This window comes from Mirounga angustirostris, unplaced genomic scaffold (assembly GCF_029215605.1).
Source record: "Mirounga angustirostris isolate CCGP_5_RB_7025 unplaced genomic scaffold, mMirAng1.0.hap1 SCAF_8, whole genome shotgun sequence".
NCBI classification, from domain to species: domain Eukaryota; kingdom Metazoa; phylum Chordata; class Mammalia; order Carnivora; family Phocidae; genus Mirounga; species Mirounga angustirostris.
In genome coordinates this window covers 22,321,664-22,348,934 of record NW_026991716.1, presented here as the reverse complement: position 1 = coordinate 22,348,934, position 27,271 = coordinate 22,321,664, and the positions used below count along the sequence as shown (strand labels likewise).

At 42.5% G+C, this 27,271-nt stretch overlaps 1 protein-coding gene and 1 pseudogene across 6 annotated transcripts in view; one reads left to right on the top strand and one right to left on the bottom strand.

Moving 5' to 3' along the window:
• Positions 1 to 27,271, bottom strand: part of LYRM4 (LYR motif containing 4) — a 282,708-nt gene that overhangs the window by 215,598 nt on the left and 39,839 nt on the right. Inside the window, exon 3 of one of the 6 annotated variants that reach the window (XM_064597243.1) lies at positions 782 to 13,340. The exons of 4 other annotated variants lie outside the window; for them this stretch is intronic. In XM_064597243.1, coding sequence (XP_064453313.1) covers positions 13,323 to 13,340 — 18 coding nt within the window. In that variant the 3' untranslated portion in view covers positions 782 to 13,322. Of the gene's footprint in view, positions 1 to 781; positions 13,341 to 15,696; positions 27,224 to 27,271 lie in introns of those variants that run through there. One more of the 6 variants, XM_045866425.3, reaches the window with a different exon arrangement.
• On the top strand, positions 17,858 to 20,479 carry LOC123837094 (E3 SUMO-protein ligase PIAS2-like; annotated as a pseudogene).

The following is a 27,271-nucleotide window of genomic DNA, read 5'->3' as shown; positions in this document are numbered from 1 at the left end:
GCTAACATCATACTTAACAGTGAGAAACTAGGAACTTTCCCACTAAGATCAGGAACAAGGCAAGGATATTCCCCTCACCACTCTTTTCAACACTGCACTGGAAGTCCTAGTTAATGCAGTAAGACAAGAAAAAGAAATAGAAGGTATACTGATCGGGAACTAAGAAGTTATGAAGTAACACTAGGTGTAATGTTTTATATATGGGTGTTTTCATTCACTACCCTTGATCTTTACCAAAAACCAATGAACAAAACCCCAAAGAACCTAAGAAAAGCTATGAGATATCTGTAATTTAGTAAGATCATTGTACTGATTCCATGTAATAAAGGAATAACTAATGTACATGAAGTGATTTTATATTTACAAAGGGTTTCACATTTATAATCTCATGTGATTCTTAAAACTTTGTATGGTAGATAGGGCTGATATATTCATGATTAATGGTGCCAGAGTTCAAATTCAGATCCTTTAACTCCAAATCTTGTGCGTTTTACACTGTTTATGTGAATTTTTAGACTATGCTCTTCTCTCCTGACATATAATTAGGTATTGAAATATGAATGCAATTCTTCACCAATGTAAAGTTCTGATTTTCATCTTTTCTACCTTCTAGGTCTCTATCTCATATTATGTAAACCTACAGAATCCAGAAAATCATAGAATGCTCTAGAACTATGCTGTCTAATATGATAGCCACTAGCTATAAGTGGTGATTTAAATTTAAATGAATTAAAAGTAAAAATTCAGTTCCTTAGTCAAAACAGCCAGATTTCAAGTGCTGAATCAACAGCCACAAGTGGCTAGTGGCTACTGTGTTAGGCAGGGCAGACATGCAACATTTCTATCAGCAGAGACAGTTCACAGGAAGACTTAGAGATTAATCTATCATTTCATTCATTTCACAGCAGAAAGGACCAAGACCTAAAAGTTATGTAACCTATTCAAGATAACACAGCTCAACAGTAGAAACTGTAGGTCTCTGAACTCCAAGTAATTTGTTTTTCATGCTATAGAATAATCTTACTAGATAAAATCCAACAGATCCACATAAATCTCTGTCAACCCACAGTTAGCAGAGAACTAATTTCTAGGCATTCTTTTAGAACGTATGCCCAACTTTCCTTTCCAAGCTTCTGAACTTTCTCTCTGTCCCCTTACCCCTAAAACCTTATCCATTCATGGGAATAAGGAACACAGACAGGAATTCACTGTTCATTAATTGAACACATATTTAACTATCTTCTTTGTGCTCAAATTAGCCAGAGTTGCTTTTTGTTGACTGCAACTAAGGATCCTGACTGCTGATATATGGGGATGGGGAGGGAGAGAACATGGAGACTATCCTCCAAACTGAAATTTGCCTCTAATTAAAAGTCAACTTCATGCTCCCGATTTGGGAATTAGAAAAGAAGTGTTACCTCCTCTGGTAAACTGAAAGCACCCTGAAGGCCTGGCTCATCTCAGATTCCAAATAAATCTTGTTGAATGATACATTACTTGATAGGGTTTTGCCCTTGAGGTAAGAGCACAGGATGGCAATAGTAAGAAAAAATAGCCACAGTCCTTCTCCTAGCAATAAGAGAGATTGGTCAGCATTCACCTCGACCCATACTAACAGGTACTCCCTGGTATACTTTACAGTACTTAATTTTAAAATTTCTGTTCTCTAGCAAAATGATTAGTTGCCAAAAGTTCTGCGTATAACCTCTAAAATGCTCTGTTCCCTCATCTCCAAAGTGGGTTTAAGACCTATCTCATGGGCTCAAAGGAGGATTAAATGCAATAAAACCATTAACTCCTACAAAAACATTAAGGACTATCACGATTGATTTTTAAGCTCTTCAGTAGAGGTCAAAGTATGTCTTCATTTTCCATCATGTGGAAAACTATTACCTTTAAAGTTGAAAATTATCCATAAATGACCACATCAGAAATAAGGAAAACATAAAAAGACTGTTTCATTATTACAATAGCTTTTGACTTGAGAAAGCTGTCATTTTAAAACTTACAGCGTCAGACTTTAAGCTTTTTAAATCATTTACCTTATTAGCAAAATATATTTACGCATGCAACTTTAATGTATGTTTATATTTATTTAGATGTTATCCACATATGCTCCTGTGCTATTAAATTATGCACATTATAAGATACACACAATAATATACATTTAGAAAGATGAGATAAAAATTATAAGCAGAAGTCCCACATTTCCTTCTTGTACCTCAGAGGATTGTCCTGCATAATCTCCCCACCTCACCTCGAAGATCCAGAGGATAACAGACAGTTTTAAAGTAAAGTAATTCTGGAATTGATGTTTTATTCACTGGCTGTATTAAATTAACCTTATTTTACAGAGGGATGTTAGAACATTATAAAATCCCACAGTAGCAAACCCCTCTCACGATGACCTCGGTCAGCCTGTGCCTGGACCTCTTCAGTGATTATCAGGGAAAGGGCGGGGGTCACAGTGTCAGGAATGGTTCATTCAGGGGTTGAATGGCTGCTTTATTGATTCACACAGTAATTTCCTTTCTCCCTAATACAGAATGTGAGCAGCATGAGGACAGGGGCAGGGACTAGATCTGTCTTATTTACTGCTGTGTTCCACTGTCTAGAAGTGTCTCATACATAAAGATTTGCAGAATTAATGTATAAATGGTGAGTGGTTTTTTTTTTTTAGAGAACTCTTCCTCACACCTAATCTGGATTTATAATGTAATAATAGTAAGAGTGGCACTTTTCACACTATGTGCCAAGCACCTTTATCAAAAGCACTTTTCACATATTAACTCACTGAGTCCTCCCAACTACCTTATAATGTAGGTACTGTCAAAATTCTCATCTTAGCTGAAGAAAGTGGGACAGAGAGCGGTCAAGTGGCTTGACCAAGGGTGGGGGCTGGTGAGTGGCTGAGCTGGGATTTGCTGGGGCCAGTGTGACTCCTGGGTCCATTCTTGTAACTACGGCACATCACCGCCTCTCGGCAGGTCAGAGGGCTGGCCCCACTGCCGATGCCTGCATGCAGAGAAGACAAGGTCTATTCTCCCTCAAGGGAAGGGTCTTCAGGTATATGAGGACAGACCTCCTGAGCCTTTCACATTCATCTTTTTTTCTGAGCTGAACATTCTAGAGTGTTCAAATGCCTAAGAGATGATGTGGATTCAGTCCTTGGACACCTATGGGTCTCCCTCACCGTTGGAGGTTTGGTCAAGTCTGTCTCTGAAGGGTAAATAATCTAACCATGGACTCTGCGGAGCCCTGGGTATGAGTCCCGGCCTTGCAAAGTCACTATTTGACTCTGCAAATAACTTCAGCTTACAACGCCTCAGTTTCCTCTCCCGAAAAATGAACTGATAATAGTTCCTTCTTTGCAAGAGGGCAAACTGTCCTTTTGTCCAAATTTCTCTTCCAGGAAGAGGCTTGGCACAGTACATCACTCGCAAGGGAGACACATTAGCATTCATTTGGACAGTAACGCTGAACTTTATGGGAACGTACTGTACTGGCTTGGGAAATAGCTTTCTTCTCTTTTCACTGGAATGATTTGGCCCTTTAACTTAATTTTACATGGTGACACTGACTCAATTCTCTCCGTCTCTTGCTACACGGTTCTTCCTTTCTCATAGGAAAAAAAATCCTCATAAAAACAATTTATAAGACATCAAAATATTGACAGAAACCTTAAACCTTAATGTCTGAAGATATCTGTGGGCATGATTTATTACAGAAGTTCCACTGTTATAACTTGGCAATTAGGAAATATTGATAAATGCAAACACATTATTGATGTCAATTAAAAAAAGCACAAGATTGATGAGCCTCCCAGAGTGCTTGGACACAAACAGTTACAGAGTAATGTCCATCAATACACATCTAAGCACTATAAATGCCCAGGGAAATCAGGCTGTCAGCAAACAAAGGGTGCTTTCACATTAACAGTGAGATTATTTAAACAGATGAACATCTAGTCAACAGGAATATCTAACAGAACCTCAAGTAAAGTTCTATAGAAAAAACAGAATGCTTACTGGTGATTCGTGATAAGGCAGGCAAGGAAAGTACTCAAGAGGAGTCAAAGATCGGGACACACATTGACGTAGCTAAAGGCTGGGCCAAGTACCTGAGTTGGTTAGACCTGACTAGAAGTGAATAGCATACACCCAAGCCTGAACCTGAAGAAGAAGATAGTTTTCAGGGTGGTACCTCAGAACATAGTTGAATATTTCCAGGTACCCTATTTTAGAGGACCTGAAAAGAGGCTTAGATTTATTTTAAATGGAGTACAGAAACAATCAAGGCTCCATTCTCTGTGCATAGGGGCGAGGAAGGAGTTGAGTCTGCATTACCAAGAGAATGGAAGTACTGGGAATTTGGAAAGGAAAATTAGTTTAAGGGAAGGCAAGATAACTCATTAGGTTTTGGTCATGAGGGCTTCCAAGTGCTGATAAAACACCCAAGTGCAAAGATCTACTAAACCAAGGCTAACAGTTTACATGAAAGAGAGGACCAGATACGAAGTTTCAAGGAGTAAACAACATAAGATCTGTAAAGAATAAGGATATAAAAAAGACTGACTTAGTGGTAAGGAGGTCTATGCGTCTGAGACAGCAGCTGAATTTTTGTAGGGAAGAAGGTAGAGTTTAAAAAAAAAAATCAACCAACACCTACTGTGTGAAAGACTTCTATGAGGCACTATGCAAGGCAAAGCACATTACCCCGGTCATCTGGGAAGTTCATCTCTTCAATCCAAGCTCAGGGAGGGTCTCATGGAGCAGTGAAAGACAGCACCCTCAACCAGAGCTTCAGATTATCTGAATCAACCCTGGCTGCCCAATGCACACTTCCAAGCCATACCGGAACTCTTATACACACTGTAATATCAATGAGGGCTTAAACTGGTTCTCACAGAGAACTGGGGTCTAGATCTAGAGAAGGACTGGCCTGAGATTCATGTGGACAAAATAAATATATAAAAATTAAAAATAATCTTAACCTTCCCTTGCATGTTCCAAGAGCAATTAGGTCAACATTAGCTTTCCAATCTAAATCTGGTTGTTTTATGTATAAAAGGTATACACTATACCACTTCCTAGCCACTGGGATGGCTGGAAGTATTTGCAAGAATGTGGCAAAATTAGAACCCTTACAAGCTGCTGATGGTAATGTACAAAGGAGCACTTACTTTGGAAAATAGGCTGGCATTCCTCAGAAAGTTAACAGTTATCATGTGACCCAGCAATTCCACTCCTAGATATTTACCCAAGAGAAATGAAAACATATGTCTACACCAAAATTTGTACACTAGTATTCATAGCAGCATCACTGACAATAGCAAAAAAGTGGAAATGGCCCAAATGTTTATCAACTGATAAATGGATAGATAAAATGTGATACAGTCATTCAGTGCTATTAGAAAGGAATGAAGTATCAATACATACTATGAATGGATGAACCTTGCAAACATGTTAAAGGAAAGAAGCCAGTCACAAAAATAAATTCCATTTATATGAATGTCCAGAGTAGGTAAATCCATAGAGACATAAAGGAGATTTGTGGTTTCTAAGTGCTGGGGGAGAGTGATTGGGGAGAAATGGGGTCACTGATGATGTGTATGGCGTTTCTTTTCGGGATGATGAAAATGTTCTAAAATGATTGTGATGATGGGTTACACAACTCTGCGAATATACTAAAAGCCACTGAATTGTATAGTTTAAATGGGTGAATTTTATGATATGTGAATTATGTCTCAATAAAGTTATTTTTTTTTTAAGATTTATTTATTTGAGAGAGAGGGTGTGAGTTCATGGGATGGGGGGAGGAACAGAAGGAGACGGGGAGAGATAGAGAGAGTGCATGCAGGGGGAGGGGCAGAGGGAGAGGGAGAAAGAGAATCTCAAGCAGACTCCCTGCTGTTTGTGGAGCCTGACGAGGGGCTTGATCTCAGATGCTGAGATCATGACCTGAGCCAAAATCAAGAGTTGGATGTTTAACTGACTGAGCCACCTATGTGCCCTCCCCCTTTTCAAAAAATATTTATTTATTTATTTATTTATTTGAGAGAGAGAGAGAGAGAGAGAGTGTCAATAAGGCTGTCATTTAAAGAAAAAAGGAAAGGAATACACTGAATGTTCTAGCAAGTTAAGGAACACATGATCTAGTGAAATCTACACAATATTGGCCTTCGCTAGGGAAGAACAGATTGAACTGCCAGATTCCATCAGAAAGTTTCATCAACAGGCTGAATCTTGATTGGTTCTGGAGTTGAGAAAAATCAGACCAGGAAATTTCCAGAAAAATCTGGAAAAATTTGGTGTACCAGCAGGCCAACACACCCCAATTTAAGCCCTGATAATCCAGTTCCTTTGAGTGCTAGAACGTTTGGCCTGGTGCATTAGCATTTGTCACTGGGCTAGCTCCCAAAAGCTGCTGCCCTGTTATGCTTCCACTGGTCTCCTTGCTGTTCCCATGGTGATCTATCTGACAGGAGATGCTGAGGACAACTTGTGCATCTGATGGCTGTGGAGTTTCAAAACAGACCAAAGTAAGGAGCACACTCCTATCAACTATCCTGAAAGGCTGAACAAATCTTACAAGTATCTTTCTTGGTCTACAGCTCTATTAATCTTCTTTTCTTCCCATCTATTCCCCCTGAAAGAAGAGAAGGTGCATGACTTCCTGAATAATTTTACCTGCACTTGGACTATGGCTGCTATGTAGATACAGGACTCTGCAGATATTCTTATCGCCAGGGTTTATGTGACAAGCAGAAATGCAGGATGGATGAGCTACAATTTATATGAGCAGCAAACCCTCAGTTGCACTAAAAAATATCCCCCAAAGATTGTTAAATAACTTCTCCCTGAGATGAAGACTGCATTACTGAGAAGACGTCTCTGCCATTCTTTTGACATTAAGCTGTGTTATTCTACTTGGTTGTGAAGAATATTGTCTTGCTCTATCAGCCAAAACCCAAAGAGCTTCATCAGGAGTATGCACACTATGGGAACACGTGAGATTTCCAGTGGTAATAAGAGAGAGTTGCATTGTTCAATATATAAGAGAACTTAAGAGTTTGAATCTCTGTGTAAGTGCAACAGAACAAAAATTATCCCTGGGGCAAAGGTTAATTTAGAGAGATCCAGAGATCAGTAATTACAAAAATCAAAGACAATTTGCTGGCCTTCTGGAGAATAGGTACTCAGTGCAGGGTGACAGGTTTGGGGGTACCTGTTCAGGGGCTCAGTTTCAACTCCTGGTTCTCAACCTTGGTTGCATGTTGAAGTCATCTGGGGAGTTTTAACACTACTGATGCCTGAGTCCTACCCTCAGAGTCTCTAATTCCATTGGCCTGGAGTGGCCTGGTCCTAGGGATTTGTGAAAGCACCCAGGTGGTTCCAGTGTACAATCAAGGTTGAGAACCATGAGCAGAAAGTGCAAAGTCCTGTCTTTGAAGATCCCACTAAAGATCAGGTAGCCTTTGGTTCCCCCAGTAATACAGTTTAAAATTAAAGCTGAGTTGAACTAAATCCCAAGTGTACTGCAACATACAGGCACAAAACGTGTTAAAATAAAGATGAAAACTTCCTTCTTCTTGGGGGAAATGTATGGTTGTTTTGAGATTGATTATAGTTTTTCTTTCCAAACATTACAAAATGCTTAGATAATGGAAAACTTCACTAGTGTATGGTTGCAAGTATTTGAGGTGAGTAAGTAACACAGGTATTTGAGATGGAATGTGCTAGTCTTCATTCAGTTTCCTTTTGTTATCAAGGAAGGGCTACAGGCAGTGTAATATGAACCTTAGTAATGTACGCCTAAAAGGTCCCTCCTGGGTGCACAAGTGCATGGACAGGCATCTGCCCTCCTTCTTGATGAGACAAAAACTTTAGATCCCTGAAATGCCCTGGAGATATACCAAAGCCTCAAATGGCCCTGGTCTGGTGGGGGAGGTGGGAGGGAGTTTAATTTGCTCATGCCACAAACTATCGCTTTTCTTTGAGTGAGTCATTTCACTGGTCAGACTTAATTCCCTTCTCTGCCTTCCACTCAGCTCTGGGTCAGGCCTCTGGCTCACCCCTTGAGCTAATGCTTGCTGCCTCCAGAGGGAGCTGTCTTTCAGATCCTGCCAGCAGTAAGGCCTGAAGAGCTCTGAGGGCTCGGGGGCGCTGCACCTCATTCTCTCAGCGTGCACCCGAGGACAAGGGCACGGAGATCCAAGAGTCACAGTGCTATGGGTCCCTTCCCCAGAGACCCACTCCTTGATTTTGAGCACCCACTGGCTTTTAGTTGAAAGGGGTTTTCAGGGGCACCTCGGTGGGGTGGCTCAGTAGGTTAAGCGTCTGCCTTTGGCTCAGGTCATGACCCTGGGGTCTTGGGATGGAGCCCCACGTCGGACTCTCTGCTCAGCGGGAACCTGCTTCTCCCTCTCCCTCTGCCTGCCGCTCTGCCTGTTTGTGCTCTTTGTCAAATAAATAAATAAAATCTTAAAAAAAAAAAAGTTACGTCATTAAAAAAAGGGGGGTTTTCAAGCTACAGAAGTTTATCTAAATCAGATTTTTGTAAAATTCATTTTACTAAAATGCAATGAAAGATCCTACTGTCAGGCAAAAAAGGATGGTGGTAAGAGACCTCAGCTCAAAAATCCTGCCTTCAACCATTATGTCTAAGGAGTCTCCGTCTCCTTAATCCCTCTCTCTGTGCCTTGGTTTCCTCACCTATAAAATGAGGACATGCTGCAGAGTAGTTGTAAATGAAATGATCCATGCCTGCAGTATGTAGCATAGAAGAGATAAAAATGTTTTAACCCCTGTAGTCTCCATAGTCATTGAATAACCATAACCAGAATTAATTTATATAAGTGTTCAATCTCCAGTTACATTTCCTTGGTAATCTAAATTTTCTTTCTTTTTTTAAGATTTGTTTATTCATTCACTTACTTAGAGAGAGTGAGTGAGAGTGCGTGAGCAGGTGGAGGGGCAGAAGGGGGGGCAGAGGGAGAGAATCCTCAAGCAGACTCCCTGCTGAGCGCAGGGCTGGACACAGGGCTCAATCCCAGGACCCTAAGATCCTGACCTGAGCTGAAACCAAGAGTCGGACGCTTCACCCACCTACTGAGCCACCCAGGCGGCCCGGTAAGCTGAATTTTCATAATGGGTTTGTTTAAACAATAAATCCTGGCAAGAACATGACTGCTTTCGACTTTCCTACATTTCTGGGCATGTCTGAATTCACATGAAAAGAGTTCTCCCAAAGGGTAAAGGTGAGTAAGTCATAATGTATTGAGGACCTCTGTGTTTATAACACCTGTATTCCAGAAAGCTCTGGAGAACTGACCAGAGGGGCAAAGGGCAGCCTGGTTCCCTGGCCTTGCCTTTGATCCCCCACCTATCATGGACAGGCTCATTTCCCAGCTTCCAATCTTCTCACATATACACAGAAGGTACACGAACCTAATGCCATCCCAAAAGGCTACCAAAGGAAGATGCAGGCAATGGAAGAAGCATGCAGACCAACTCACCAGTCTTTTTCATTCAGATATTTGGATAAGAATAACTTGCTCTAATAGGCCTCTCCAAAGCAGCTATGGTAACCCCCACTCTCTTTATTTCTCCCATTCCTCCCCCCAAAATACGAATAGACTGTCCTAAGTTTGTATGTATGGCAGGACCGCTATCTGTCTCAAAGAGAGTTTTATAATTGGTTATGGTTCTAAAAGGTTATGTTTTATGGATCAAAACTTTGCTAGCTCAGGTATGGCTTTTTACTTTGTTGATAAAGGTTATTCCCTAAATAGAATGGATGACACTGAGCCACTACTAAGATATTCAAGCATATATAATTTAGTCCTTTGTAATTAAAGCATATTTTATTTATTTATTTATTTATTTATTTATTTATTTATTTATTTATTTATTTGAGAGAGAGTGAGTGAGCAAGCATGGGAGGGGCAAAGGAAGAGGGAGAGAGAGAATTTTAAGAAGGTTCGATGCCCGGCGTGGAGCCTGACGTGGGGCTCAATCCCAGGATCCTGAGATCATGACTTGAGATGAAATCAAGAGTCAGATGCTTAACTGACTGAGCCACCCAGGTGCCCCAAAGCATATAATTCATTCAGCAATATTTTCTAAGCATTATCAGTGTGTAAGATACTGTGGTTAAGTGTGGGGACAGACACAGTGCCTGCCCTCAAGGAGACAAGGATCAAAACCCCTATTAAATGAAGAAGCCACATATACAACTCTCATGACTTGTCCACTGCTATGAAGGCATGTGTTCCAATGTGAAATCTGTCATTCACCGGTCATCACAAAACAAGTTCCTCAAATACTGACCATTCTTAGCCCTCTCTGCCCCTACTTTGGTAGCTCATTCCTGCGGACACTCCAAAATGCTTAGGAATAAATATGGATTGTCTGAGATGAACATTACAGAAATCTAAGGAAAATTTCCCCCAAGCTCTGCAAAGACATACCTTGTTGATCAGGCACCGTTCTCTGTGTATGAGCGTGGGTGAAAAGACAACGGTGGAGGGGCGCCTGGGTGGCTCAGTTGGTTAAGCGACTGCCTTCAGCTCAGGTCATGATCCTGGAGTCACAGGATCGAGTCCCGCATCGTGCTCCCTGCTTGGCAGGGAGTCTGCTTCTCCCTCTGACCCTCCTCCCTCTCATGCTCTCTGTCTCTCATTCTCTTTCAAATAAATAAATAAAATCCTTAAAAAAAAAAAAAAAAAAAAGAAAAGACAACGGTGGAACCAAATCTTTCTACCTGTATAGTGTGCTTTCCTGCTAGGCCCATTAAGGGCTCCTGGTTCTGCCTTCCCATCTTCTGAATTTGAGGACACCTTTATTTATTCAAATTCAGGCACCCCCAGTTTTCACTTCCAAACACCAACTGGCTCTACCTGCTCTTTTTATTTGCCTGTAGTCTTTCCTTCATTTCATTGCCTGGCAGTCCACAATGTGACAGGAACATCTAAAAGAAGAAAGTAAGAATAGTGAACTGCACTTCTCTTTTGCCCTCCTGGTTCCAGTCGGTGGATATGCTTTTATCAGCATGTGATAAATATTTCATACAGAAACTGTCACTTGGAATCTAGTCTTTGCAGCTTCACTGAAACCACTGAAAAGTATTTTGGAAAGTCAGACCTATATTACAACAAGTACCATATGCCAAGAGCCGGCAGATTAGCAAAGCCTCTGGAGTCGCCATGGAGGAGACTGGAGAACAGAGCCGCCTGAGAGGGGGACTGGCAGCAGCTCCCTTTCTGCATGTTTAGAGATCTGAAACCAAACTGTGACACAGCTCCGTCATTTCAGCACTTGAGATTTTAAAAGAAGTATGGAGAAAAACAAGCTGATGCACGGACACGGCTGCAACCACCTTTCATTTACTGAACATTCACCACGGGTCAGGTGTGGGGGTGCATGCTTTACAGACACATTTCTCTGTCTTCTCACCTCCCAACAAGGTGGGAACAGGAGAAGGAGTTCCGCAGGAAGTCATTTTCCTAAGTTCAGAAAGCTAGGGCGTGACGACCAGGATTTGAAATCTCTCCCGACTCCTGGATCCCGTGCCCTTTGTGCCTCCTAGTGGGGTAAGAAAATCGGAACGGAGCCTTCTTTCCTACTCTTGGAATTCACCTCACCAGATCGACTTTTGTTTTCGGTTTATTCTGGCCAATACACTAATTTCCAGGAGGAGTTCCTGGCTTCCTTTTTGGTACCCGGGCGGTAGCCACATCCTCAGGCAAAGCAGGATATTTAGTTTGAGGGCCCAGTGCTAGGGCCTGAAGGTTGTTAACTCTACTCACTGGTGAGCGGCTCTGCTGATGGTAGAGGGTGTCAGCGCGCTTTATGTCCTTCTGCGTTCATGAAGATGCTAGGAAGACTTCTGGTCAGAAAGGCCAAGTCTGCTGCTCTTGCCCTGGGTCAGGGGCACAGCGTGGGCTAGAACCAGTCCTTCTGAGTTTCAGTTTAAAACTCTTCCTTCCGTGTCTTCCGACCAAGCTTTCATGACTCTGAAGGATTAATGGAGGGCTCACTGTATCTACAAGGCACCGGGGGTACCACGGTGAACAAGGAAATGGCCCTGCCTCTCTGGAAGGTCAGGGGCTAAGGGCAGACATGCCTTATGAACACAGCACTGCAGTGCCATGTAATTAATGCCGCAGAGTCACACTGCCGTGCTTTGGCGGCCCGGCGGACACGATTTCGGCAGGCAAGAAAGGAGGAGGAAGGGCCCTCGAGGCCTTCCCGCGGGGCGCCGGTGAACGCAGAAAGGTGTCCGCTGGGCGCTGCGTGGGTCCACTGGACACGGCAGGCCCAGCCCTCAGGGAGCCTGCCACCCGGCTGAGGAGAGACTCAGCTGCTTCCAGTCGGGACGCAAGGGCAGGGCTGCGCGGGCAGGACATAAAGCAGGGCTGTCCGTAGGAGGCACACTCGGTTTTGCTCTTTTTCCCGGTCTCTCCTTCTGAGAGGCCTGTCGAGGCCCAGTGAAGAAAACCTCTTCAGTCAAGTGAGGTATTTACAGTCTGCCAGCTGTCCGAAAGGGCAGCTTCTGTGCACAGTGCACAGGCCCCCTGACCTCACCAGGATTCGGGGAGCGGTCCCGCCATGGCTGGCTATTAAAAGCCTTTACAAAGTATAGCCAAAGGGTTTTCTTGAATCGGCCCTGCTGCTGAGGCTGGCACCTAAGAACAAATATTACATAACTCGGCATTACATAACCCGGTTCCTCCTCCACGCTCAACAAAACATGCCGTCTGTGAGCTCAGGGCAGCTCGGTTTGCTTTTTAAAGTCAATTCAGTAAACAGAGGAGGTCGGTGCCATGACTCGCCCTTGGGCAAAAACCAAATTGCCAGGTGTGTTTCTGGGACCTAACAATCGTGACCACAATTATTTTCCGAATCAGAAAATATCCGGTGTGAGGGAGACCTCGGAGCGTCATGGAGCAGAACCCTCCCGAGCCCCAGGAGGAAGCTGGCAGAAGGGGACTGCCTGCCCACGGCAGGGGCTGGGAGCAGACTCCAGGGCTGCCGGCTCCCGGGCCCCCCAGCATTCAGCGCCTGCATTTGTTTTTTAAGATTTTATTTATTTATTTGACAGAGAGGGACAGCGAGAGAGGGAACACAAGCAAGGGGAGTGGGAGAGAGAGAAGCAGGCTTCCCTGCTAAGTAGGGAGCCCGACGCGGGGCTCGATCCCAGGACCCAGGGATCATGACCTGAGCTGAAGGCAGACGCTTAATGACTGAGCACCTGGGTTTTTATTGGGCTCCAAAGGCTTGTCCATCTCTGTGTAGGCAGTTCTGGAATGCACTCACTTACTAGTGAGATGGAATAACCTGTTGAAAGAAATCCCAAGTTGGATCTCAACAAGGCAGATTCAGACATAAATTCTTGTGCCCCTGGAGATCCAGGAAACCAGTGTACCCGAGTCCTTACTTTTTACAGATGAGGCCTAAAGGGTCATGGACTTAGTGGTGATGCTTTTGCTAACTTCTGACAGACTGAGGGGGAAATCCATGTGGCCTCTGGGTTGGGGCTATTTTCACTATATTCTGGAGTCGAGATGGGTGGGGGAGAAAAGACAAATTTAGGCCATATGAAGTGGAAATGTTTGAGAAAAAGGAAAATATTTAAAATACTGACTTAATTGTATACTAGCATTAATTGAATAAAACTAAGATTACTACAGTGCCACATCTTAGAGAATTTTTAGAGCCCTTTGATTATTTATAATGGACCATTTCATGACATGACAGCTTTAATTACCAGATTGGGGAAGAGAGAAAATGTCTGATACAACGTTTGGCTTTGGTATCTCAAAAACAGAGCAAGTACAAAACTAACATTAACTTCAGAATGGTATTCCTTTGCCTTGAGTAGAAAAATTGAATGATGATAATATTTTAAGAGAAATTAAATAACACGACCAAGGCCAGAGAGCTACTGAAAAAGTGTCAGGATTTCAGTTGCGGTGTATCTGGCTCCAAACCTTTTCTTGTCTCTTGGCTACCACTCCTATTATGTCTCTGCGTAAAACAACAGTTTTTTGGACTCACAGATGTATAATTAGGAGGTATCTTTCCAACAGCACCAATGAATCTATCCTTCATACACACACACACACACACACACACACACACACACACACACGAAACACATCAAGTTTGAAAATATCCAACTGCAGATAGCAAGTGCTCAGGAAACAAGTGTATTTCTCACACACGCCCTGGGCATGCGGGATCACTGGCTCCCCGCCACTTCAGGGGATGTGGTATAGAAACACAAACAAACATAAATGGGGCGAGCCCCTTCCACTGCTCTGCCTAAAAGGTGTGACACTGTTCCTTTGTCATCTTAGAAGAAGACCTTCTGCATAAGCATGACTGAAATTAACTTTGATTACTTGAAAGGACAAGCCAAGCAGCAAGGCATCAAAAGGTTTCCAGTGAAGGGCACTTCAGTGATAGCTTGTCAGGAAAAGCACAATTGCAGCTGCAACCTTCAGATCTAGGGGGAAATTCTGAGCAAACACTTCTTAAATAAGGTGGCTGAACTTTAACATTTTCAGACTGTGGTCTCTGTTTTTTTTTCTTTTGAAGGCAGAGAGAGTTTTTTTGAGAGATGCTAAAGGAGATCAGTGCCTCAGGATAAACTATTCATGAGTCCACAGAAGGTAAGCTGTTACCTTTTAATACGAATTCTAAATGAGCAATTAGAAAAGGAAACCTACTTCTTGCCTTCTCCCATCTCCAATGTCTTATTTACCCCTGTTAAGATGAGACCACCCACAGTTTGATATCTCTTCTAAGAACGGGCTAAAAAGTGAGAATAGATGTGGGCCCACCATTCTCCTAATTGTGCGTCCTTGGGGAGTTATTCAAACACGCAAAGTCTGCACTTCCTCATCTAACACATGAGGAAAACAGTATCTTTCTCACAAGGCTGCTGTTAGCAACTGAGACAACATGTTCAAAGTACTTTGTAGTGTCAGCGTGTAAAGAGGACACAATGAGCCAACACTGAGAGCAAGCATACATCACCACCACCACCACCACCACCAGCAGCAGCATCACCATCATCAATATTCATCAATAAAATCATCTCTTTACACATGTGGTAAATTAGGCAAATAAATGACCCCAAGATCACACAGTATGGTCCTAACAGAGCTGACATTACAACTTCCTCTCTTGCTATGGATCAGTGTACGTTCTGCTCCAGAGTTGATGGTGTCTACTTCCACTTCAGATGCTTCAGCAACAAAAATGGGTCTTCAAGGAATTCAAGAGTGAAAAGCTCTAGTAGGCTAGATGGGAGAGGATAATAAATATTCCCAAATGAAACCCCATGCAAAGCTTTCTATAAATAGCATTACTGTTGCCTTCCTCATGAGCTCTTCTGAACATGCAAATATGAAAAAGAACTATTACTGTATATGAAAAATGGAGAGATAGGATAGGCTTCTTCTAGAAAGAAAATGGAATCTTGTTTTGTACATGTCAGCCTCGGAGGAGTCATGCAAATTCAATGCACAATCTCTAACTGAGAGGTATTTTTTTCTATAGGCATGCCAACGGTGGGGATAGTATTGCCCCAGACTCGAGGATTTACTGGAATTTCTAGAAAGTGCAGGGAGGGAGGAAATTAGTTTAAATTCTTGTATGAAGAAGTCTTTTTAAAGCTGCAGAGAAACTATATATTGAAAAGACTGAAAAAAAAATGAACGTCATACATAGGCCAAGCTATAAAAGTAATCAAACCTTCTCATTTGACAGGGGTTTGGGGAATCTTTCATTCATATTGAAAGAATTCAGATATCCAAAAGATACATGGTTCACTCAGGGGGCAATTCCAGTCACTGTATATAAATTCATGTTGATTTCCTGAGGATTTTTATTGAAGTCCAAGACAGAGTGTTTAAATCTCCTTTGCTTCTGACTGCTTTATTAGTTTTTAAATATGTAGATTGATTTTTCGATCCAATCTTAGTTGATCTATATAGGCACAGGGGAAAGTATTGCTGGGGTACCCTATTAGAGTCCATATATTTCTGTTCTATTAAGTGAACAAATAGGTGTGATCTAGAATGAAGAGGAAAGGTTTGTCTCCCGAGAGTCAAAATGAGAAAGACCATCTACAAGGTTCTGACGGATTTGAAAATTCCAATCCCAACTCTGCCTCCAAAGAACTTATAAAGTCAATTCATAATTAGGTGGTATAGAGTAGGTGCTTGATAAATATCTAGGAAAAGAAACTGTGGCCATGGAATTACAAAATATATAGTGTCATTTGACCTATCTAACAGATCGTGTTTCATGCAGCTTAGAAGCCAGCCAGGGAGCAGGGAGAAGTCCAATCAAGAAGAAACTAGTATTAACATTAAGGTGGGGCTTGAGGAAAGCATTTTAATCTTTTTCTTGCCTATCAAGTTAACGTATTATTGCTCTTGAATTGCTATTTAATTTTCTTTGAAAGAAAATGTTTTGCTCAGAGAGATGCTCTAGTACTGCTGATGTATCTTCTATCAGAAAGGAAGGCTAACAGCAGAGGTGCTAGCAACATTAATAAAATAATTCAATTTTCTGACTTTTCTTGCAGCAGAAAGGCTAGACCAAGAGAAGTTTCTGAAATTTATGATGGTATAAATCCATAGCTGGCTTACAACTTTGCTTATCTATAGCCTAAACTCCGTTAAGATCTTAGTAAAAATTGGCCAAGGAAAGCTCAGCATAGAGTAGTTTACTAAAAAAAACGTATCAGATAGGTTTCTGCAAATAAAGAAGGGGACAGATATTCATGTGAAATGTTAAACCATGGGATTTTAGAACTGGAAGTAGCCTTAGAAATCATGGTATAATCCTTTGATTTTACACATAAGAAACTGAAGGTTCACAGATATAAATCCACTTGTTCAAGCTTCAAACAACTTAAGCCTCCCACTCTTAAATACCAATGTCTAAAGCATTTAATTTTATTTTTCCCAATTAAGGAAAAAACTGATGACCAGCTATAATTCCTTTTTTGGGGGGCAGGGGCAGATATTTTTTATTGTGGAAAAAAGCACCTTAAAATTAACCATCTTAACTATTTTTTTTTTTTTATATTTTATTATTTATTTGACAGAGAGAGCGAGAGCAGGAACACAAGCAGGGGGAATGGGAGAGGGAGAAGCAGGCTTCCCACCGAGCAGGGAGCCCGATGTGGGACTCGATCCCGGGACTCCGGGATCATGACCTGAGCTGAAGACAGACGCTTAACAACTGAGCCACCCAGGCGCCCCATCTTAACTATTTTTAAGTGGACAGTTCAGTACTGCTCAGTACATTCACACTGTTGTGAAACCGATCTTCAGAATTCTTTCAACCTGCAAAACTGCAACTCTGTACCCATTTAGCAATAACTCCACAGACACCCAGCTTCCTTCAGCTCCTGGCAACCACCATCTACAATCTGTCCCTTTGTGACCGGCTTATTTCATTTGTGTAATGTCCTGGAAGTTCATCCATGCTGTAGCATGTGCCAGAAGTTGCTTCCTTTTTAAAGCTAATATTCCATTGTACGTATATACCGCATTTTGTTTACCCGTTGATCCACGGGTAGGAATTTGCTTTGCTCCCACCTCTTGGCTATTATGAATGGTGCATAATTCTTTTCAAATATTTTCAATGCCCCTAATGTAGGAGTTGACTTTTCTTTACTCCATCAAAACAACTGCCGTGTAAATTTTAGAGATTCCCCCAAACTATCAAAATGGTACTTAGGCCAGAAGTATACACAAAGAGAGATAGTGTGCTATTAATTTTCCTCCAAAGGATCTAAAACCATCCTACCTTTTCACAGGCTGCTTTAAAGGATGAGAACTGTGGGCAAGATATCACTTTTAATTAAAGTTTTACCCACGATTCAGGGCATTGGAACGGATGTTGCAGTGCTGACAGTGAGAAAAGACAGACATCATTCATGAGCTTCTCATTTCACAACCGACACACTAAAAAAGTTATTGGTGGACATTTCTCTTGAACAGCCATTTAAAGACTAAACCATAAAATAGCAAACAAAAGTAAAAAAAAAAATGGTTTCAGAGACTCTCATCTATCACCATCCAAAATGCCAATAAACTGGGCAAATTACTTTGCTTTTAGTGACCTACAAATAAAGTAATTAAGTACGAGCCAAGAAATGCTGAAAATGCTCACACATACGCATAATCAGGTTAACAAAAATGCGGGCTATCTGTAACATCAACCCCTTTCCTACTATTTTTTAATGGCTGCATGGAACCTGCTCTTAATTGCTCACAACTACAGTTTCATAACCCCGAGTCTGATACATCCATTATTTGAACTGTTTCATTATAAAATAGCCTAGCTTGGTGGGCGGGGGCTCCAGTGCTGGTCATGTGGCGGGCAGGGCTGCTGCAGCCGTGTGGCCAGCCGTGCCCAGTGCAGGACGGTGCTGGAGGCATCATGGCTGGCGGTGGGAGGGGTGCTGTGGTGGCAGCGCCTGCAGATCTCCAGGAGCTCAGGAGTGGTGTACCATTTTCCTTCCCTACCAGCAATGTATGCAGTGATCTAGTTTCTCTGCATCCTCACCTGCATTTGGTATTATCACTGGATACCCATGGACTCTTGAAGGGCTTTCTGGTTTATCCATAATCAAATCATTGGTTGGTTTGTTTGTTTAAGATTTATTTATTTGAGAGAGAGAGAGAGAGAGAGTGTACACATGCATGGAGGGGGGAGAAGGAGAGGGAGAGGAGAAGCAGAGCCCTAGTGGGGTTCTGATCCCACAACCCTGAGATCATGACCCCAGTTGAAACCAAGAGCCGGAAAGCTCAACCGAATGAGCCACCCAGGCGCCGCTCATCGGTTTCAATTTGGATGGTAGTTCATCACCTGAAGAACCTGACTTGGCCACGGCTGGAATCCACTGGTTGCCTTCCACCTCAGGGATATCTCACTCATGATTCCCCTCCTGTTGGTTCTTGCTGCTTCAGGATACTCAGCCCATGTCTGAGATGCAGCAACCGTCTCCCCCAATTCCCCTTGTCCATCCTGATGGGCAGTTTAAAAACTTGCCCTTTTATGATGTCCCTGATGTTCTCATCAAGCCCACGAGTTTAGCTGAAAGCAGGAGTCAACAATTTCAAGAGAAGTTTTTATTTTTGTTCTGACACCCTAACAAGTTAGAGAGAGATGCATATCTAGGGATTTTTTTTTTTTTTTTTTTTTTTTGCCAGGTGGTAGGAGAGATTATATAGTCCAAGTTCAGCTGGGACTTTGCCTGGCGGAGACAAGTTGCTCTCAAGAACAAAACTATCCCAACAGTCTATGTATAAAAGTAAATGGGAAGTAAATGTAAAGTGAATGTGAAGCCGTTTTCTTTGCCTAGCTATGCATTACCACCTAAAAGTGGGATTGAATATAAATACATCTTTGGTTGGGTTATCTTCAGCTGTGCCAAATCAGATTTCCATTTCCTGGGCATCAGAAATTGGAAAGAATTACTCCATGTCTGTATATCTTGTATGAAAGCTCACATCAGCCATGTCATTACAGAGACTAAAAATGAAAGGTATTAGAAACCTTGATCATTCCAGAAAACTAAAGAAAAACTTACTGCAGCTCCTGATAGTGAAATTCCTTCAGGTATCCTTGATGTGCCCTTTAAGGAAAACGAGGCCCGCAATCCCATGCCATGCAGTGACTTATACACATCTATAGTGTTTTGATGCTGCCCTTTATCTGCAAATGAATGAGAAGCCCGCTTGGATTTGTCCTGTGACAAAAAAAGCTGCCCATGAAAAGTCTAATTTTACATGGGCTTTTTACGGAAATTCTCAATGACTGTTCTGATGTGTATGAGATCACATTTCAAGAAGATGGTTCTTGGTGTCCAATGAGACACCAAGAAGAAAGAAGCTATGAAAGTATCCAGCAATCACATACAAAAATGAACATTTCAAGTGTCTTCATAAGCTTTCTTCAGTGACTGTAGTCAATGAGGCAAGAAAAAAGTGGATGTTACTGACCTAACAATAGAAATCTCTTCCCAAGAAGAGGAAGACCCTCTTGCCAACAGGAAATGTATTTGTGGTCCAAAACTCAAAGCAGCCTAACCAAAGGAGTATTAGCCATCTTTTGTATGGGTGCCCAGTGTGATTTTGGTTGATCCCACTGTTGTTCACCTTCACTAACAGACTGTTCAGTACCATTCCACCACAGGCCAACATAAAGCTCGTCATCAGCTCTGCCAGGTTCGGATTTTCCTCCTCTTATTCCACTTGATCCCTAGTACCGTCCTCTTATGGTTTTGGATAGTCTCACCTCACCCTTAACAGCACAAGTATGTCTGTCACCATGACCAGTCCCCAGGAAAGCAGTCCTCATGTTAGTTCATCCAGCAGCAGAGTGACACCGGGGTCATCACCAGCAGTGGAAGCTTCATTCCTGACATCACCTCCTCATTGGATTAAAGGAGGACTCACCTGATTCTAGGAATCATTCACTGAAACTGCTCGTTCTTGGGTCTCTCTCTGTGGAAGTTGTTTTTTTGAAAACAACTACTTTAATATTTATCTATTTTTTTTTAAAGATTTTATTTATTTATTTGACAGAGAGAGACACAGCGAGAGAGGGAACACAAGCAGGGGGAGTGGGAGAGGGAGAAGCAGGCTTCCTCCCCGAGCAGGAAGCCTGATGTGGGGCTTGATCCCAGGACCCCAGGATCCTGACCTGAGCCGAAGGCAGACGCTTAACCAACTGAGCCACCCAAGCGCCCCTACTTTGATATTTATTGAAACATCAAATGGATTCTTTTGCTTTCTGAGAGATGAACACAGATGACTGCACCAAGAACCACATGACATGCAAGGATTTTTCTTATTCGTGCTGTACTCTGAACACCAAATACATTCAGCCATAACTGTATCTTCTTGAGAGATGGATTTCAATCTCATATGTTACTGGATGGAATCTACAAATTAGTTTAAAACTTTTTTGTTGTAATAAACAGCAATGAAGTTACATAAATATTCAGGTAAAGACTTTTTTTCTAATTAAAAAAAGACGTAATCAATGATTCTAAAATGACAGCAACTTTTGTTTAACCGGCTGTGAAGGAAAAAAATACACGCAAAGAAGTTGTTTGTCCAAAACAAAACAAAGCAAAATAAAGAAAACTCCTAACTCCCTCCACCACCCCCGGCCAAAAAAAAAAAAAGAAAAAGAAAAAGAAAAAACCAAAAAACCACAAAAACACCCACACTGGCTTAAGAACGACCTATGTGGTATAAAATCGTCATCACTGAAAAGCTGCTGGCGAGACCGGTATGACCCCAAAACCTCGTTGTTACCCAGCATGTACAATCACATACCACAGTATCAAGTATCCTCACCCAAATACTGAAGTTACACATGAACCTCATTTTGTGGGATGCCTTCCTTACTTCAGTACATGTACAGCCCATCCCTGATAGGGGAACCAAACATTATTTAGATGGAAATTTAGAGCTAAATCTGCTAGCCTACTTAAGCTGGTGGTTGGGAACCTTTCAATAGGGAATAGTTGTTCCTCTCCTAGAGATTATGGTTTTACTCAGTTAACTGTCTAAGGAAAGGGTCCATGACACATGTGCACACAAGCGTGCGTGCGTGCATGTACACACACACACACACCCCTTCTGTTACCCAGTTGTGCTGCTACCTGAGACCCCAGGACAGCAGCACGGATGCACTCCGATGAACACGGAAAGCATCGTGTAGCTGGAAATAAACCCAAACTCTGCACAGATATGTGAGTTTTCACCAGGTTTCTAGAAAAAGCTGCTATACATTTAGGTTATAGCTGAGTATTCCTAAAATCACAATCTTAACTGGCATATTCAGGGAAATTCTGTCAAAGTACAAGGAGATGGGTCTGGTAACACCTCCCCACTGTAGCCAGAGTTTCCCACCCTCAGCTGCCTCTTCTATTTCTTCTCTCACAGACATGTGGCTATTTAGCTAGGAATGTAACAAGGGTGACCACTCTACTTCAAAATGCTTGGAAAATACTTTCACTTTGAAGAACCAAAATCTCTGTGAACTACACAGGGAGAGAGGGCCCCGTGGGTGATGGCAATGGTGCAGGTCTTTAGAGATTCCTCGAGTAGCAAGGGTATAGAGCATAGAAGTAGTGATACCAAATAAGGCAGGCTCTGGTTCTTTAAAATCCAAAGTGGCACGACAAACTATACTGAGTGGGGGTGATTACCTGAGAGCTATTCTAATTCACGCCTTATAAATAGGAACCAAAAGGAATACCTTCAGAACAGCAAAATGGAAGAAAGAACCAAGATGAAAGCATGGTTGACCTTTTTGCTCTTCTTTCTGATACGAAACACCCAAGGGGCCTTGTTTACTATCTGAGGTAGGGAGTACTTAGGTACTTCTTTGCTGCCCAGATTGTGTGAAAGAGGTTTGCCCAACCCTATACACAGGTCGGCTTCTGTGCATCCTTCCTGGCACATACACAAAAGGCCTCTCCAACTTTTTTTCTTTTTTTTTAAGATTTTATTTATTTATTTGAGAGAGAGAGAGAGAGCACGCACAAGCAGGGGGAGCTGCAGAAGGAGATGGAGAAGCAGGCTCCCTTCTGAGCAGGGAGCTCAATGCAGGGCTTGATTCCAGGACCCTGGGATCATGACCTGAGCCGAAAGCAGATGCTTAACCGACTGAGTCACCCAGGCGGTGCAGGCCTCTCCAATTTTTTGATCCCACTTGGGAAGCAGACAGGGAAGCTAGGTTTAGTGGGGACTGGTCCATAACTTGCTTTCAGCAGAAAGGAAATACTCATACAAGCTGCCAGGGTCAATCTGTCTTTACAGAACCATTTTATATGGACATAATAGGAATTTATTTATTTATTTTAAAGATTTTATTTATTTATTTGACAGAGAGAGACACAGCGAGAGCAGGAACACAAGCAGCGGGAGTGGGAGAGGGAGAAGCAGGCTTCCCGCGGAGCAGGGAACCCGATGTGAGACTCGATCCCAGGACCCTGGGATCATGACCTGAGCCGAAGGCAGACGCTTAACGACTGAGCCACCCAGGTACCCTTGGACATAATAGGAATTTAGAGAAAGGTGGAAGGATGCCTCTGCTAGTTAAGGGCTATGAGATGATGTTTGTAGCTGGAAAGAGATTAGAGACTGACAGACTGGATTATAATTTTCAGGGGAGAGTTGGTCTAAGAATGTCAAAGAAAGAACAAGTGTTTGCCAGGCTTCTATTGAGTGGGCCATAATTATAGAGTGAGCAAAAGGAGTCTGACTTGCTCATAATGGAGGAAAAATGATCTGCCATATTACTTCTTGAAATCAGAGTAATCCTTAGGAGCGGTATGAAAGGCAAATGGGAAATACTAATGCTAGGTAGAACCCTTCAGTGTTGCCACAATGAAGACAAAATTCTGCGCAAAAAATACAAAGGAAGAATGACCTCTGAGGAGAGGCTGAGCTGGGTTGATGTGGTCCTTACATATCTTGGGTACGAAATTGGGGAATGACTTAAGAATATCTTTATCCTTCAATTTCTACTGACTCAGGAGCTCATGTCCTTGAACTTCTGAGTTTCCTCCAAGCTCAGGTCTGGCCATGTGGCCATGGACAAGGCATCCAGCTTGCACCTTGGTTTCTCTACCCCAAAAAACCAGAAGAAAATCTTTGCTCAGAGACTTCTTTGAAAACTCACAATCTTACCACGTGCACAGTTGTATTGTCAGAGTCACAGCTGACTGAAGGGACTGAAGACACGTCTGTAGAGAGCAAGACCCACTGTAAAGACAGACTAGAAAGCAGGGAAGAGGTAAACTGTGTCGAGAGGGAAGTCGGGTGGAGGGTTCTACTTTGAGCATTGCCTTTACAGATGTGCATTATCTGGCAGCTGCAAAGATGACCGGGGCTTTCTCATCCATGGAGAAGTGATGCTGAGATCGACGTGCATCTGGGTGGATGGTCTTTGGGTCCCAGTATGCAAGAGGAAGAGGGATCTGATAGGAAGGGTATTACAGCTCATGCTGGTTATGTCTCATTAGATTAGAGGCTAAGGGCCTCATCAGGTTTCCACTTTACCTTCATGACTCATTCTCTTTGAGGAGAGGTTCTGGGTGGCTAGCAAGATACCATGATTTGGTGGCTCAGACCCCATGCCTGAGATGTATGATCCCAGGGGCCAAATATATCTTCATATATTCCTTTAGTCCACAGAGGATTATTAAGAGCCCACTGTAGGTGGGGCTTTTCTAGATACTCCTGATGACAATAATAGCAAGTATTTACTATGTGCCAGCATCCTTTGAAGGGCTTCACATGTATTAATTTACTTGATGCTCACCATAACCCATGAGGTTGGGCCTGTTCTCATCTGCATTTTATATTAGGCACCAAGAGGTTAAATATCTGGCTCAAGATCACATAGTTAGTAGCCTGAGTCAGGATGTGAACATAGGCAGGCTGGCCCCAGAGCCCATGCTCTGGCCAGTCAGGCACTGTGACCATGACAGGGGAGATCCCTATCCTCACGGAGGAGGATAAAACAGACAAGGCAATACGTGATGTTATTTTCAGGACTGAGAAATGCTATAAAGAAAACCAAAGCAGGGAATGGGATAGAGTGATAAAAGGAAGGCTATTTCAGACAGTGTGGTCAGGACAGCCCTCTGCGGGAAGGTGAAATCGGAATAGAAGTCTGAGGGGAAAAAAGGGAATTGAGCGATGGGAAGGTCTGGGGAGAGAGTATTCCAGGCAGAGGGTACAAAGCCTCCATGATGGGAACAAGCTTGGGGTATATCAGGGACATCAAGAAGGCATCTGAAAGTGTGAGGGAGCCATGAGCAGTGGAAAGCCTCTGAGGACTTCTTAAGGATTTCAGATTTTATTGCCATGGTGCTATGAAACCTCTGGAGGGTTTTGAGCAGGGGTAAAACCTGCTCTAATTTTCCTTTTAAGAAAAGATCACTCTGGCAGTATGTGGAGAATAGATCATGCAGGGAGGGGAAATCAGGGAGGCATGTTAGAAGGCTATGAGAGCAGCCAGTGAGAAGAAAATAGAGACACTGCTTTACTTCAGGCCTTTAGGCCAAGGTCAGCTCATACCAGCATGGAGCAAGGCAGCTCGAGGAGTCATTAACATCTCATAAGCTAACTACAGTAAGTGTGACACCTGGATTCAGGAAGTCTTAACAAGAAAGGGAAGTGAGCCGGAACTTCCCAGGTGTTGACCTGTAATTGGCTGAGTTCTCTGATGGAATGGGAATGTTTTCATTTGTCAGAACCTTTCTAAGGTTCTAATCATCTGCTGCTCTCCTGGCGAAGGGCCCTGGGCCTGAAAGTAGGCCCACCTGTTCCCCAACTGGCAAGGAAGATGCACTTGCCAGGCTGTCCTGGGGAGGGCGTCCTGGCCCCCACAGGTTCAGAGGCTGCAGGTTTGAGTCTGTTTTGAGTGCAGATTCACTGGGGATGTCTGAAGAGAGCCAGTCTAATCTTTTTTTTTTTTTTTTAAGATTTTATTTATTTATTTGACAGAGACACAGCGAGAGAGGGAACACAAGCAGGGGGAGTGGGAGAGGGAGAAGCAGGCTTCCCGCCGAGCGGGGAGCCCGATGCGGGGCTCGATCCCAGGACCCTGGGATCATGACCTGAGCCGAAGGCAGACGCTTAACGACTGAGCCACCCAGGCGCCCCTAATCTTTTTGTTTTTGAAAGGGCGGTGTTAGCATTTCAAACCAGGAGGTGACACAGACAATTACATAACAGAAGAAATGGTGGCACAGAATACTTACAGGCACCTTTTCTAAGCAGTTTTCTACTCTGTGCAACTTTATGCTAAAGGATAAAACCAGTCTGGGAGATGCTTGCCAACGTCTACATCAGAAAGTGCCAAAGAACTGAATCTGAGTTTATGCGAAATAAGGACTCAGGATGTTTGTTTTTTTCCAAGTTCCAGTGCTAAAGGAGCCCATAAAATTCAACCACTGATGCCTGGAAAATGCCATCATCCTAGAGTTTTCAAAATGTCAACTCATTTACCTGCCACTATCAAAATACACGCAAATATGCAGATCGGTTTCTTTTTCTGATTATCCTATTATCTTCTCATGGCCTTCCTTAAAGATCATTTCCTAGGCTTATCTGAATGTGGCAAAGTTATTCTGTTGCTAGATAGATAACTGGAGAACTCAAGGAGGGTTATCAGAATCCAAAAAGTTATTCTAGAAGGGATTGTTTCATTACATTGCAAAACTTCTGAATTTGACATAAAGAGAAAACTACAGTATTTAATATTGCTTCTTTTTCTGAATCGTTTAGAGTGAAGCATGAAGAAGGGTTAGGGATATATGTGTACATATATACATATATAATTGCATATATATGTCATATAGTATGATATGATATACCGTCAGCTGAGCTGGTATCTCCTGATGATGCTAAATAAGCCCTTTCCAAAAACACTAGGCAGAACTGAGGGAAATCATAAGGGACTTCCCTTCCATACTTTATAAACAAATTTACTGCAACTAAGAGAAACGAATGGAAGCAGAAATGGAGCTTATGGTATGACTGTTGCTAAATCAAAGAAAAATAGTGAAAAGGATGAGTTTTTTAGAGGGTGAGAAAACCAACCGAGAGTAGGCTACTTGGCCTCTGACTCTCTAATTTTGCAGAAAGAGGGACATATCACACTACCCAGGAGACCATGCTGCTGCAGATGTTCCGGAGAAAGAGAACAGCAGGCACAAATCAAGGTGATCCCTGGCACTTCTACAAGACAAAGACAAACACACCTTCCAGGGTCCATTATGGGGTCAGTAGCCAAGGAGCTGTGCCTTACATCATTTGCACCTGCAGATACACCTTCCACGTGGCAACAAAATTCAGGTTCCTCACCAACGATCATGTCTCCAAGAAAAGGGCAACAACACCTTGAATTATGATTTTAAAATACTAGGCAAAGTAGAATATATTTACGTTCTTTGACATATGTCAACGCATAAATATGTAAATATATCTTAGAAAGGGGCAACATTTTTTTTAAAAGTTTCTCATATTTAAAGATCAACCTTTAGTAAACGATGAGAATACAGCTCCCCAGAAGGATGCATTCCCTGAGATTCTGGAAAGCTGATATTTTCCTTTATGTTCTCCTTGAGTTCAGTAATATGATAGGTCATCTTTCTGTGTCTATATGAATAAAAGGAACAGTTTCATGACCCTGTGGTATAAATCATA